At 33.9% G+C, this 16757-nt stretch overlaps 1 protein-coding gene across 2 annotated transcripts in view; it reads right to left on the reverse strand.

The window, feature by feature from the left end:
• The window catches only part of Plxdc2 (plexin domain containing 2), a 421355-nt gene that overhangs the window by 49285 nt on the left and 355313 nt on the right, over positions 1 to 16757 (reverse strand). For both annotated transcript variants that reach the window (XM_078023341.1, XM_005325782.5), the window contains 2 exons: positions 7376 to 7436; positions 533 to 683 (listed from right to left, as the gene is read on the reverse strand). In XM_078023341.1, the coding sequence (XP_077879467.1) occupies positions 533 to 683; positions 7376 to 7436 (212 nt within the window). The remainder of the gene's footprint in view (positions 1 to 532; positions 684 to 7375; positions 7437 to 16757) is intronic.

Genomic DNA, 16757 nt, shown 5'->3' on the forward strand with positions numbered 1-16757 from the left:
CTTATATGTTAATATTCTTCTGTTTTGCCATCCTTAGGAGAGGTAATATTTCTCAAGGATAATTTTTGTGACCTTCAAAGTGCCTCGGTATAGGTTATAGACTAACATTTCATTGACTATATTCAGGAAGTATTAGAATTGCAGGTGAATAGAACTATCCATTGTTTAGAATTCAGAATCAATGGACATTTTATATGCATGTTGCCTTTCCATCCTATGACTGCAATATTGAGTTTGGTCACTGCTAAATTTAGCTATCTGAAAAGAAGTCTATATTTCTTTTCTAGGGAGGACAATAAGTCAGATCACAGGTAACAATCAAGCCTTTAACAAAAGGCAAAGTATATTAAAAAAATTATAGCATATATTTTCAATTTATAATAATTTGTTTCTTTTTTCCCTCTTAGAAATCCCTTAGAAATTTAGTTTCCCAAAGAATAACTAGGCCCTCAGAGGGTAGGAGGTACTCAGGTATGTGTCAACACAGTGATTTTTCTTCACTCTACTGGAGATAAAGCCAACTCTGGGGCACCTTCTGTGGGTAGGCTGGTAGGCAGCTGGGATGTCACTGTCCTCCGGGTGGTAGTCAAGACCTTGAACTGCGTGGTTGTCGCGTGTAGGGTTGTGGTGGTTTGAGAGGATGTTTCCATGGGCTCTGTGTTCTCACACATCTTCTCTTTAGACTGGTAGGAGACACAGAAAGGAAAGCAAATTGAGAGATCACACTTATAGTTTTTAAAATTGCATCAAAGAAGTTGGGTTGTAAAGTACAAAAGGTTCATGAAAAAGACAGCCAATGTATTGTTTTTGTACCAGACAATATTTGTAAGTTTCATTAATTTACAGAATTCATAAAATAGAAGAGACACAGGAAAAAGTGGACATAACAAAGTAGGTCCATATTTAGATATTTAGATTTTTATCATTTTGGGCTGTTAACTTTCATCTTGCCTTAAATTCCATATTAATATGTTTATAAAAGACATTACATCAGAAGAAAAAAGTTGAAATTGGAAGAAAAACATGTGTTTAATGATAAGATTTAAACGACAATTGGGTATGTGAAGAAAGAGTACATCATCTCAGACAATGCTAAATCCAAACATGTGCTAACTGCTCCGGGCTATTTTGTTTTCCCAGAATTAATCTGCCACAGGTCGAATGAATATCTTAAATACACAAAATCACACATGTAAAGGATTGAACAGCACTCTCTTAAACACGTGGTCTAGTTTTCCCTGAAAGGGCTCTCCTGAAGCTACCAGGGAAAGATACATTTCCTACAATTTATTTATAGCCTACAAAAATAAATTCTATAATCCTCACTATGAACAATCTCCAGCATTCAAACCTTTGCAGTTTAGAAGGTGGTGTTCCAACCCACCTTTTTGTGCTTTGAAGGACTCTTCTCTCTCTGGTAGGTCTTGAATAGAAAAGAACTGATCTGCACAAGAGTGGTACAGATTCCATATTTGGAAATTGTTAAATAAATACCTTCTTTAAACTTTCTTGTAATTAGGGAAGTCCTAGGCACATATTCAGTGAATACTGAAGAGTTCCTGAGACAGCTTCCTTTTCATTAATTGCATATAATTATAGTTTGTACTCCACTTCAAGTCCCACCATCCTCTGGGCTCACTGAATACCCCAAACTGCAATTTCTGCACTTTCTCAACTCCAAAGATTTAATGATCATCTCTCTGACTCCACTTTATTTGGCACCCCTACCCGCTGGATCTTCAATAAGAGATGCTTAAGTCTGAACTCATAAACGCCATTATCCTATCTCAGTCTATCCATGTACAAGGTCATTCTCACTCAAATGTTTCTTATTCTTTGATTACTTAGAAAGCCCAAGCACAATGATTTTATTTCTTTAAGTCTCTTTTATTGCCTCACTCCATCATTTTTCAATAGCTTCAAGCACCTTGCCCTATTATATGTTCTTTAGAAAATCTTCAACAATGGAGACATTAAGAGATCCGCTTTATCCACATCTGCCCCAAAGCCAGGCATAGCTGAAAATGAATTCCCCGGTACCCACTTCTCTTGCCCAGAGAGCTCCACTCTGTATCCTTAGTTAAGCCATCCACACTGCCTGACAATACTGCTCTGTTCTGCTAATCACTCGCCCTGACCCTCAGTATCAATTTCTCAAGTCTGCAGTTTATTTAAAACTATAATCTCATAACAATTCTCTCAATTTTACCTGATGGGCTCAGTATTTTTTTTCTTTGATAAAAGAGATATCATCATCAAGAATTCTTTTTTAAAAAAATTTTATTTATTCATTCATTATTGGTACATTATGATCACACATAATTGTGGAATTTGCTGTAACATACTTATACACACACAATATAACAAAAGAGAAGTATTCAGTAAGAATTATTTAAATTTCTTTAAAACTCGGCATACTCAATACAATTGAAACTGACCTGTTCTTTCATTCTATAGTAATAGATGGCAGTCATTTCATATAGTGATTATTTTGATCTCTGCTTTGGCCCAACTGAGCTCACTTTCTTAGGTATTGGAATCTTGCTTATTAGATTACATCCATTTTCTTTAATATTTGTCCTAATTCTATGATTTGTTACTATGAACACTTAAACATACTCACACATGTGTGATCTTATCTTACGAACAGTCCTTGTACATCTCCAAAATGCATCCTGACCTCACATTATCCTACTTTTCCTTCTGTTCATACTGATACTTCCAGACAGACTAGTATGTTCTTATCCTCTCAGAATCCCACATTTCCCACTTAGGATAATTTTGTTCTTATGCAATCCAACTCAGGTGAAATTTCTTATACCAATATTTCTACATAACTTCTCAGCAAATTTTCTGGGGAATACTATCCATATCTTATCAGCATTTAGCATAGACATCCACTCTTACCTGGGTTCTGTGTTCTATACTGTCATCAATTTTCTGATACCTAAGAATTTTTTTCTGTTTCATTTCTATGATTTTCATGTTGGTAATTCTTATGGATCTTTCTTGACCTGTCATTTTATCCTATGCATTCTCATTTGCCATTTCCTCAATACCTGTGATTCTACTTAACATCTTCATGTTGAGTATCCACAAATCTATATCTTTGTATCCCCACATTGCTCTCTCAGACATCTGGCTTAAATATTCGTCTATGGACTAGACATCTGGATGTGGACCTCACTACATCTCAAGTTCTAGAAGTCTAGAATGAAACTTGCAATCTACAATTCTCCCCTTGTGTTTCTATTCTCGATCAAACACCTCATGTTGAAGGTAGGATCGCAGATGCAGTTTACTTATACCTGTAAATATAACAACTAGATTTTGGATAAAACACAAATTTTAAAACAGCACTAGAATTTGCAGGAAGTAAGAAAACTCTCTAGTGGTGTCTTCCCATTGTCCTCCCCTTCTTCCCCAAATAAAACAAAAGAAAAGTTGTGTGTTTTAGAGAGAATAGGAATAGCATATATAATTGAAGTAAAATAGCAGGTTTTCCCTATGGAAAAAGAGCTAGAGGCTGGGGTTGTGGCTCAGCGGTAGAGCGCTCACCGAGCAAGGGCGAGGGCGAGTTCAATCCTCAGCACCATAGTAAAAAAATAAATAAATAAAACAAAGGTATTGTGTCCAACTACAACTAAAAAATAAATATTAAAAAAACCCGCTAAAGTCACTATCACTTTAAGGGACCAATCCGTGCATCAGCAGCAAATGGTGAGGGTGGGGGGATAAAGCTAAATGTCTCCTCATACGAAGGAAGGACCTGTAGTATTCTTAAAATCCTCATGGTTTCATCATCAAATCTTTTTTTGGTGGAAATCATCACCTATTTAGGTCCTAGAGATTCCCATGGAATAAGATCAAATCTGTAGTACCATTAAGGGACATAAAAAAAGAAATAAAAAATAATAAATACAAGAGCAGTCTGATTAAAAAGTTAGCAAAACGATGAATGATGAACAACATTTAGAGCACTAGCACTTTAGATGTTGGGACCATCCAATATAGAATATATAAAAATTATATCTGGAATATTTACAAGATTGAAAGGTAAAATTTAAAAGAAATATGGTAGCATGAGTATATAAAAGTGACTTGACCAACTAAATAAAGTGTCAAATTTAAATTTTAGAAGTGAAAAATGAATTTGTTAAAATTACTTCCTCAATGAATACTTAAATAGAAGATTTGAAGAGTGAATTAACATCTGAACAAAATGCAGCTGAAGAATTTCCCTGTTGGGTTCACAATCAGCAATTCCACTTTTAGGAATATTAGAGAAACTTCTATATACTTAAGGAGATGTAGATAGGACATTTTTATAACGGTGAAAATCTGGAAACTATGTCCATAAACAAAAGACAGAGTAAGGAAAATATGATTGTATTATAAAGTAAATTCTAGGAAGGCAGAGTTTGGTGATTTTTTTTGGTTTGTTTTCCATTTCCTTACTACTACACCTCAGTTCCTAAAAAGTGCCTGGGACATGAGCACACAAAAATACGTTTTGAAGAAATGAATGATTTGCTCATCCCATAGAATAAGTAGGTAAAAAAGTGAATCAACTACCATCACTGAATCAAAATGGGTAAGTGTAAAGGAACAAATTTCTGAGTGGTAACCTCAAAATTCAGAAGAGTTTTATTATTTTTATTAGGGGAAAAACAGAGCTCTGATGGAGCAGGAGCAGACAGCTACTTAGTCACTGATAATTCTAATTCTGAAATTGTGTAGCACAGACACAGGTATTCATTCTCTTATGTTTCAAAGTTATAAAAATTTCTAAAATTTTTTAAAGCATATAGAAGGAAAATGTAAAAACATTAGTTCTCATTTCCATTGAATCAAAAACTACTGGTTCCTGTCCACCATCTAATCATGGCCCCCACCTTCCTACCAACTGAATGGAGATCAGCAGTATCTCTGGACTGGGTTATAGTAGCACCCAGTGTATTAGCCTCTTGTCTCACAATCCACTGGTTGATTCTTTTAAAAAAGCCATTTAGATATCGTCCCTTGATTAAAACCCTTTAGATAGCTTTCCCTTGCCTTTAGGAGAGGGTGAATTTTTGTGGAGTCCTTATATTTAGGGCCCTGTTTACTTACCATGCCTCTTCTTTGCTTCAACTTACCCTGTAGGTTTCAAATTAAATATCACCTTTGCATGTGACCCTTCCTTTATCCTAATTAACAAGACCAGGTACTTACAGTTCTTTTGTCTTTGTCCGCATTATTCTCTAAGTGAAGGTTAGATACCCAGCTGAACCTTATGCTCTGTCTATCCTGCTGGAAATACTCCTCACACTTAAATATCAGTTCTTAGAACACTGCAGGATAGTTTTCTAGGTGGCCTTGGACTGACCCAGTTCTCTACCTTTTCTCACTAACAGTTCTCAAGGATAACTGCAGAAGGTGCTGGGATAAGTGAGGAACTGGCCCAAAGAGCCGTGGTTCTGTTCTGGTTCTCTCCTACAAAGAGGATGTCCTTAAACACTTTAGTTCAGCAATTCCAGTTACCCCAGCATATGAAACCTGCTTTCTGAGATCCCTCAAATATGATGCATGTGGTGCATTTACAGATGCCCTGGACAGTTCCCCAGAGTCTTGGGAGACTGGCTTGCAATGAATCCTAGGTTTCTGTTGTCCCTTGATGCCTATCTCTGAGCAATACCATCATATCATTTGTGTGTGTGTGGGGGGGGGGGCGTCTTCTGTCTCACTGAATTCAAATAAATTGGTAACCAGAGCACAGTGAACCTACTTCACAAACATGCATTTTAGTGTTCATTAGACTTACTGAGTAAATTGATACCACAGTATGAGAAAGAAAATTTAACCCTAGTTTTAGGCATGGAAAATGGAACATAGTTGGTGAAATTATTTTTTTTATCTGTAAAGAAAGGATAGAATTGTTTACCACAAAGCTAGTAATGTTGATCATTTAATTACAGAATAAAAAGGAAACAATGAATATCGTAGGATGTACTAGAGAGTTTGAGATCCTTGGGAAGAGAAAGGAATGTTTAAATTTATTTTTGAAGCAAAGTCCATAGAAGATAGTGATTTTTCTCTAAATATCCTGGGAAAACTTAGAATATGATGGATTTTCTTTATCCTCTATGGTTCCTAGTGAGACCACACTGAAGCAAGAAATTAAAATGTCAGGATTATATTCTGAATCTTAAACAAATACAGATCTTCATTTTGAATATCTTTAATTGAGTTAACTGATTACAAGAAAGAAACAATGATCTGAAAACACAATCAGAGCTTCATTAATGTATTTTCTTTTGAAGCATTGTTAGCTAAGTGAAGATGTAAGGATTCATATATATCACTGTAAATCCCCAAATGAATGTCAAAAGTTAATTAAAGCTTCATTGACAACCCTACAACTTAAAGATCAAGAACATTCTTAAAGATATGTTTTTCAAGATCTTATGAGGCATCTCCCCAAAATGAATTTTAAGAAAAGTTTCTAGTCACTATCCATTTCTTAAGTTTTTAAACTAGTACTTTGACTTGATATACTTTATTGAATGAGAAAACCTTTGTAGTTTTTAATAATTTTTATTTAAAATTCATGCCCTAAAACTTAATAAGGTGGGGGAGAGAAATACATTTTTTATGAATCTTATAGGACCCTGATAGGCAGTGCAAATGAAAGTCATTAGAAAACTTTTAAAAAGAGGTCAAAATTACTTCTGCTGTTCTATACAATTACTTGAATCAATTCATTGCATTTTCGTGTCTATCATGTTTACCCTTGGAGTTAATGTTTCCAATTCTCTAAGTTAGCTATGTTATACCATTTATTATTATAGAGCACAGATTTGCTATATTCAGTCTTTTCTTTCATACCACTGGTTTTGTTATTTGAGCTAAAAAGAGGAACGATGGTTTCTTTGATGGTGAAAGAGCACAAGTATTTAGGAGAACCGCCCCTCGCTCATATAGACTCAAATCCTGGCTCTGCTATTTCCTAGACAGGTATCTAATTCTCTAAGCACCTACACTCTAACCCCTCTCTGTTCTATCTTCTCTTCTTTTTTCAGTAATACAAGGATAATAATAACAGTGCCTACTTCATAGGATCGATATGAGAATAAATGAATATATATCAGTTTAATTATAAATATATGCATATATATGTATAATTATATATATATAAATATACATATAAAATTAACCCCTTATTTATATACATATAAAAGTAACCCCAATGTTTAGTACATATTTGGAGTTCAGTACCTGATGATTTTTGTTACATGCCATTTTTGTTACATGCTATTCTCATTAAGAATGAGAATGTAGCCACAATACAATGGTTTGGTCCCAGAAATCTCATCATATTAAAGCACTCACGTACCTCTTCAGGACATCCGCTGTCCACCCAGTCCTGCCGATGGCGATCAAACCCACTGGAACATCTTTGAAGATCACAGCATCATTTTGAAAGGAAGGATGGTGTCCAGGATAGGGAACAGAAATTTAAAGAAAAAGGTTGGTAAGTAGTTTATTCTTAGATTTTCAGTTGGGCATAATATCAACTTTCTTCTGCATAACTGGTAACTGAAGAAGCAGTGAAACATTCAGTGTTAATGACTTCTCCTAGTTGTCAAACTATTAGGGGGTCACACAAGACAAGACGTTGTACCCTGAGGCTGATTCTGCTGTTAAGAATGCTTAGATCCTTCCCACAAAGGCAAGATCAGTTCTATGAAGTTTACTTCTTTTTCCTCCTATTTTTTTCTCATCATCAAAATAAATGAATACAAGTTTGTTTGTTTGTTTGTTTTTGCAGGTATCATTTTTGTAAAGATTTCTTTCTTATTTATTTAATACCCATTATTATGGTTTGGATGTGAGGTGTCCTCCAAAAGCTTACATGTGAGACAATTCAAGAAGGTATAGAGAATTCATCACCTGGTGGAATTAATTGAGCAGTAACTGAAGGAAGGAGGAGTGTGGGGAGGAGGTGGAGCATTAGGGGTGTGGCTTTAGGGTATACATTTGTATTTGGCAAATGGTGATTTCTCTCTGCTTTCCAGTCATTGTGTGAGCTGCTTCCCTCCTCCATACTCATCCGCCACAATGTTTTGCCTCCCCCCAAGCCCTGAAGAATGGAGCTGGCTGTGGACTGACACCTCTGAAACCATGAGCCCCTAAATAAACTTTTCCTCCTCTATAATTATTCTGGTTGACTTTTAGTCCCAGCAGTGAGAAAGCTGACAGAAACACCCATCATTCCATAACCTCTTTCTCTATTGTGCAGTAAAGAGTTAATGTGCAGTTTGGGGGTTTCAAATAGCTCCTGGGAGATAACCTCTAAACCCTGGAATATCCTGCCTGATAAGAGTGTAATCTTAGATCTTGGGTTATGCAAGATAGCTTGTGCTGATAACATGATTTACTATGAATGTCTAGTTTTATTCACCTGGAGTCCTGAGCTATGCTGTATCAGTTTGACCTCTGGGGAAGTTGGAGACTGAGACATAGGTAAGGTTAGTTACTGGGTATTCCATCCCTGCATGAATGATCCTAAGAACCCTGGACACTGGGACTTGGGTCAGTTTCCTTGGTTGTTAATATCTGTGCTTTGAAATACACTGCTGGTGGGAGAAGGAGGTGCTGTCTATTTGATTCTGCGGAGGGTACTAGAAGCTTTGCCTGGTCTTTTCTGGATTCTGAACTATGTGTCTTTTTCATTTGTTCATTTTAATCCACCTTATTTTTTTGTACTAAATGGCAAGTTTGAGCATAATAACTTTGAGGAGTTCTGTGAGACCTTCTAGTGAACCCATGTCTGCTCCTGGGGATGTCCAGCAACACTGTGATTAGGTCATACCACAAAGGCCTAATTTATCAAGAACCTGTCAGTAAGACTTTGTTCCTGTTCTTTTCCTTGACCATAATAATGTTCTGTCTTCTGTATGGATCTTGATGCAACCCATTCATTTTCAAAATCCAGAAATTATAATCCAGAACACATTCTGATAATGCTTCATATTTGGGTGGTTACATCTTACTTTTTACTATTTAAGTTTTCTACTTTATATTTCATGTGCTTCAGTCTCAATCACAAATTTGACAAGATTTTAAAGTTAGGGTCAGAATCTTATACTGATCACATATAGTACATCAGATCCATGATATCTTTTTCACATTAGAAACTCAAAACAGCTTTCACCAGTCGATTAAGGATATAAATTGATCATTTTTAAAATCTAAATATGTGGGTGTTTGTGTATACACACACATATACACACATATAAATCTATATTAATATAATAGGCATTTATTTATTTTCAAAATAAATGAAATTATTCACTAATTCTTTTACATTTCTTATAGTGCTTACAGTTTTACTTTGCAAACATCTTTTTCCCCCTGCTTGTTTTGCAGTAAGTCTCCATAATGGCTCTTTCTAAGAATCCCAGCCAGAGATTATGTACCATGAAAGAGCATAATTTAATTCAAGTGGAATGTGAAAACAACCCCACTGTCAACAAAAAAAGGCCATATCTATCATTCTCTCCAGACATGATTCATTGAAGCTCAGCTATTTTATGCCTACCATCTGTGTTCAACAAGCTTAACTACGGAATAAACATCCATGTATGATTTGGCATCCTAACTTTGAGAATTCCCTGTTGACTATGGCCTGGTTACCTAGTGAGATTCTGATGTGTGGCGTCTATTTAATTCCAGATCAGTTAGGTGACTATTCTCTCTTCTTTTTTCCTTTCAAGTCTGTTTAAATATTGAAGAATGTACTGACATTCTCTTTTGGATGATGCTGAGTGTATTAATTTTCTACAAAAAATGTTTTTTTGGGAAACCACCTGGCCATCAGTAATTAAATGGAATAGATAATTTTAAAAATGTACTTTGTGTTCACGTTCTGGATTTCAGATGTATCCAAAGCCAATGGGATATGTGAGCCTTTACCTTATATTAACAAGATAGCACCAGATCTTTAATTTGTATGTCATCTGAAATTTTACCTTAGAAAAATTAGTTGCTTAAATTGTTAAATTCATTCCAGGGAAAAGTACAGAAACATTGTAGTTTCCTTGATTTACTAAATAATTCCCCAGTTATATTGTATAAATTGAGTTCTACTGAAAATGTGTCAATTAGGTAATTAATTAATTCACAATTAATTGCCTACTCATTTATCTGTGGTTTACTAACAGTAAGGGAGAGAGGACTCAGAATGCTAAAACAAGTAAGATTTGGTTTATAAAGCTTCTACTTTTTTTTTAACCAGTTTACAGTGCCTTTTAAAAAAATGAATAAAACTGAATCCTGCTTTTTTCAGCATATTTTTTATAACCCATTAATCCAAGTAGCATCCCAAAGCAATTATAAGTATGTGTGTGTGGGAAGGGGAGGGGAGAAATCACTTTAAAAAAGCCATTTTCCATGTTATTTCTGGATTCTAAATAAATCAGAAATCATCTTTGGAAACACTTTCTAGTCTCTATAAACTGCGTTTTTTTAAAAAAAAAATTTTATTTTTAAACATAGTGAAGATATCCATGTCATGCCTCAGCATATTGATTTGCCAATATTTTCAACAGTGATTCATAAGAGGGTCTCCCTCAGTGGAATTACCTATGAGGCCTGTTGAAATTCCTGTGTCTAACTGCCCTAGATTCTCTAGCAGTGGGGGCCCACCCCAGGCTATTCTTACCACACTGAAACTTGAAAACTGCTGATTTCTTGTAGATTATGAGCAGGACCCTTGCCCCTCATACAGGCCACCCCACCACAACCCATTCCTATGCTTCTGTGTTCCCATAATAGCACTTTAATATCCTTCCCTGCACATGCTGGTTCCCTCATGAAACCACCCTTTGAACATGCTGCTTCACAGGTCTGGGATTCCCAATGACTCAACGCCATTCAATGCAAGCCTGATCTCCTCCCAGAAACATCTCCTCTCATGCCACCAGAAGAGTCTGCAACCCTTTCTTAAAGTCTTGAAAAAGCCAAGTGCAACTGTACTACCATTGACTTACAAGCCTTCAGGGAGCAGATGGTTAGAAGTAAGGGTTTTGAGTCAGAATTTTATGTCAGTACAAAAAGAGTGTGTGATTTCAGGGAAGTCAATTTTCTGTCTTTTAAAAAACATTTAGTTTATTGTATCATGACAAACTAGAATCGCATATATTTACATCATATAAAGGGATATTACAATATATGTATTCAATGCAGCATGATTAAATTAAGCTAATTAACAGCTATCCCCTCATAAACTTCTTTTTGTGTGGTGAAAATACGTAAAAATTTACTCTCCTAGTGATTTTAAAACATATAATATGCAATTATTAACTGTAGTCATCATCTTGTATAATATATGTCAAAATAGTTTTTCCTCTTAGTTGGAACTTTGTTGCCCTTAAATTTGTTTTCCCTTATAAACCTATTTCCTCATCTGTAAGATGAAGAGGAGGAGATTAAATGAGAATTAAAAGTAGAGTGTCCAGTACATAGTAAAGGATTAGTAGTTTTTTCTTCTTTTTTGGGGGGGTGGGTAGGTAGGGAGTACCAGGGATTGAACCCAGCGGCACTTGGCCACACAGCCACATACCCAGCCCTATTTTGTATTTTATTTAGAGACAGAGTCTTACTGAATTGCTTAGTGCCTTACTTTTTGTTAAGGCTGTCTTTTAACTTGTGATCCTCCTGCCTTAGCCTTCCAAGTTGCTGGGATTACAGGTGTGTGCCACCATGCAGGGCTATCATTTGCTGTTTTAACACCTAAGTAACTAATGTTTTTGTAGCAGGCAGGTAGCAAAGTTGATGATTGTAGAAAAATGAGTGACATTTTCACTATACAGACAAGATTCAGGAATAGTTTAGGAACTTATTCCATGCACAATATTAATATTATGTGTGTTTATAATATAAAGTTTCTATCATCATATTTGAGAATCAGTATTACAGAATCTTGAGAGAGAAAAATCTAAGTTGCCATCACATTTGTGTCAAATCCCTATTCAATATTTATAAGTAGATAAAAACTGTGGTTTTGTAAATATTCCTTTAAATTTAATTTCTAAGAGGTCTCATTGCCTAAATACAATAAGTTCCCAATGGTTTTTCCCCAACATATTATCTTTTTACCATTATCTAATTCCAATAGAAATTGATAGAGGGTTATAGTTCAAATTAATTCTATTTCTCACTTAATTTCTATAAGGTACTCATGTCAAAACCCCAGAAATAGGTGTTAAATGAAACTTACTAAACAATTCCATCTAGAAAACAACCACCACCAAAAAATTCTCCTTGCTTGCAGCCCTATCATCTCAAGAGATAAAAGAATAAATTACATCTCATTTCTTTCTTTATCTCAGTTTTGTAGAAAGTTTCAAATATAGGACTACTTCTTTGGCAAGGGTAATATGATATTTGGATGAAGGAAATAAGCATTAGACTATACACAAAAACAATGATAAGGATTAAAAAAAATGCATGTCTAACTGAACATGTGTCATTTTACTAGGAAGATGAAATGGTTATAAAAGAGAACTGAAGAAGAATTAAGGAAGGAACCTTCATAGAATCTCAAAACCCCTTCAGGAAATAGTTTCTAGATCAGGGGTCAGCAATTTTTTCTGTAAGAGACCTGAGGGTAAATACTTTAGGCTTTGGAAGCTATATATTCTTTGTTCCAACTAATCACCTCTGCCATTCTTAGCTTGAAAGTAGACATGGATAGATGCATAAACTGATGGGTGAGTCTGTGTGCCAATAAAATTTCAAACAGAAAGTGGATCATATTTGACCCACTTTCTGCAGTTTGTTAACATCTGTACTAAATTATTATGTAAAAATAAAGATCTGTGAAATTCTGAAAATTTTAGGATGAATACCTACCTCATCAAAGTATTTGATGATTTCTATGGTTCTCACAGAATTAGGTGTATTTATCAGGGTGTGCTATCATAATGGAAAAATCAATTGTAACATTTGGGAAAGTTTCTTGCCACAGTCTCCAAAAGGGGTAAAAATGACCTCCAGCATCAAAGAAATAGGAAAAAAAAAGTTTTAAAAAGATGGAGAAATATTTTAGATGAGATGATAAATAGCAATTTTTTTCAATGACATATTTTATCATAAGATAAATAAAGTAGCTAATAGGTACGAGGGTGCTGTAAAATATAAGAAAAACATTTTATTTTCAACTATTGAAGAAAATTAATTTGAAAGATAGGTCATAAAATTTAAATTATTGATTTATGATCATCATTATACTCAATGAAAACTATTAAAAAAATCATATCATTTTCCTTCTGAGGTGTGTTTCTTGTTCCTAATTAGCCTTAAGCATGGCAAGAATAATTTCACCTCTAAAAATATTTCTCCTAACATGAACAAACTTGAGGTTAAATTTTTTCAGAATTCTCATGCCTAAACTACTCATTACATACAGCTCTGCAAATGATTGATGAACTCTATCAGTAATCAATTACACAGACACTATTGCAGGATAAATTATGAAATTGTCTAAGATTATAACGTGAGAATGTGGAATAAGATTTCTTTAAATAAAAACTCTTGATGTTAATGGTAGTTCAAAATCATGATTCAACATCAATAAGAATAATTTGAAGAATAAAGGGACATTTCCCTCAAAATGAGTTTCAGATGGAATCAGAAGGGATCAAATCATCTCATCTCTGACATCCATATATGTGTATAGTATAGATGTATATAGTATATAGATGTGTATAGTATAGATGTATAGTATCTACAGTAAACATGTGTTTACAAAATAACATCTATCTTTACAGTTTTCCAATAATGTTTGAAAAATTCACATCTTAATCCTCTTTCTAAATGATTGGTTAAAAAATAGAAATCTTTCCAGTTTATCTTTCATCAATAAAAATTTTAACAAGTAAAAGGTTTTTTGCAATTGGCTTTTTGTGGTAAAGTTCTTTGGTCCTATGAACGTCATTTATGATAGCTAATCTTTTTTCAGAGAGTGGAGGACAGGAAAGAATTAATGCTGGGAGTGAGACAATAATATTTAGGCCTTTCTGGAAACAGGTCAATCCTTTCAGAAATCATTCTGTTTAAAAGCCACTGCTGATGTTGACAAAGTAATCCTCGATTGTGCATTTTCAGTGCTTTAATGGAATGAAGAACATATAAAAAGTAGACTGAAATCTGTGTTCAAATTGAAGTGCATAAAAACAAAGTCAGTTATAGGCTGGGCAATCCACTAATCCCAGATTAGAGCAAAGTAATTATAAGGAGCTTAGACCTTCTAACTTTTAGCATGTTTCAATCAAGGAAATGGTAATTCTATCTAAAATATTAGACACTTAAGTATTTGTTTCATGTTTACATTTTTTAAAGTGTGTTAAGATACTACTTAGAAGGGGACATAGAGTAAAGTATTCCCTAATTTGAAAATAATTAAGAGTTCTTTGACTCAAAGGGCTTGGACTGACTTACCTGCAGTCAGATTTTTTTTTTTTTTTTTTTTTTTGTGGGGGCAGGTACTGGGAATTGAACACAGGGGTACTCAAACACTGAGCCACATCCCCCCTCTTATTTTGTATTATAGTTAGAAACAGGATCTCACTGAGTTGCTTAGTGCCTCATTGTTGCTGAGGCTGGCTTTGAACTCTTGATCCTCCTGCCTCGGTTTCCCCAGCTGCTGGGATTACAGGCTTGTGCCACTGTGCCTGGCTGCCATCTGATTTTTAAGGCAAATTCCAATTTGTATCTTTTCTCCCCATTTAAATTTAAGTGCTACTGTTATCTGTAGAAATATGCTAGCAAAGCAATTTAAAATGATGCAAATTTGGCTAAATATTGAAATAAACCTTCCTTCCCTATGAGCATTGTATCTTCAATTTCATAGTTGTAAGATCCTTGTTTGGAAAGTATGCTTGTTTTGTTGCCTTAATTAATGGAGGCATAGATCATGAAATTTGATTTCCTCAATGACACAGTTTTGTGCTGTTTCAAATTCATCAAGTGGAGGTGAACTTATTATCATTGAAAGTATGTGGTTTCAGAAATGTTCAATTCTATTAAAAATGGGTTATTCCAATACAGAGCTTTTCAAATGCTTTAGAAATACTACAGTAATAAATATATTTAATATACAGTGTATAGGCATTAAACTATATTTTTGTATATTTATTAGAACCTAAATGTTTGTTGCAGTACTTTTTAAATTATTTCTCATTCTTCTACTAAAGATTCATATAAGGCATAGATATATCCTCTATTCTACTCTATTTCCTTAAAAAAAAGTACTGATTGTGACTCACTGGGTAATTGATAATCATGACACTTCTAAATTGCAAACCTCAATTTGTGCAATAAACAATTTAGATTTTAAATCATATTGTGCTTTAAAAACATTGTCTAGTTTTTTAAATAACCCATTTTAATAGAAATATAGAGACGATTTTAGAAACAAACAAAAGCAGGTATATTTCAATGCTAAGATATTGTTAGTTTTATTTTCTACCCAATCTTTATTTAATACATATTTACTTTTGCCTACGCATTCAACAAATTGGAATCATAAAATGTAATAGCTTGCTTTTTCACAGTTAATATAATATTCTGGGAATTTTTCCTATCCATAAATATCCCTTAAGAGGTAATTGTTAATAATAATGTGCACTCTGCTATATGGTTTTATGAAAATTTATTCTAACCACATATAAGATACTCATGTCATTTTAATCCTTAAACAAGCCTTATAAAATATGTCAACATCTCTTCTGAATTTAGTTTAAAAGTGATATATAATGTTTGATTGTATCCTCGTTTATTTTCCTCATTTTATTTGATTGAGCTTTTTTCTTTTCTAAAGACGTTTATGAATCTAGAGTATAAATATATAATTTGTTATTTTTCTTCAATTCTAGATATGATTTTTTCTTGGTCATACAGCAGTACATATTTTTACATAGTGAAGATTTTCAATCTGTTCTTTTAAAATTTGTTTTTGTTTTGCTGAGAAAGGCTTCCACTACTTTAGTATTCGTCAGATTCTCTCCTACTTAGTCCATTATTTTATTCTTTATTTCTCTAAAATCTTTAAAATTTGTTTTGGTGTATGGTTGGAAGTAAAAACTAAATTTAAAATTACATACTTCTGTTACCCATTATACATGTATGATTACACTACTGATACAACTGCTCCATGTTCAGCCAGAGGAATGAGAAGTTGTGCTCTGTTTGTGTACAACATGTCAAAATGCATTCTACTTCATGTATAACTAATTAGGACAAATTAAGAAATATAAAAGACTAAGAGAGCAGCAAAAAACAAAAACAAAAAAACCCACATACTCCTTTCAAATAGGAAAGCAAGAGTCCCAAGATCATTTATTGAATAATGCCTAGCAGTTTAAGTCTTCCATCATTGATCTTATTTTTAATTAAATTTTTTTTCTTGAGTAGTCTCACTCATTTATTCTTCTCTGTGATTTTTATAATCAATTTTGATGTTTCAAGTAATAATCTCATTGTGCATTTGACAGAATTAATGTGAAAATAATTGACATCTTAATACATTCAAAATTTTCAGCTTTTAAAATGTTTACTTTAGTGTTATATAAGTGCCTCACCAAATTGTCATTGTTTTCCTTATGCAGGTTCTACACATTATTAAGTTTGTGACAATTTTATCTATTTTTCTCTTATTAAGGAGGCTCCATGATTGTATTTTCTAAATGGCTGTTTCTGATACAGAAAGATAT

This window comes from Ictidomys tridecemlineatus, chromosome 10 (assembly GCF_052094955.1).
Source record: "Ictidomys tridecemlineatus isolate mIctTri1 chromosome 10, mIctTri1.hap1, whole genome shotgun sequence".
NCBI lineage: Eukaryota > Metazoa > Chordata > Mammalia > Rodentia > Sciuridae > Ictidomys > Ictidomys tridecemlineatus.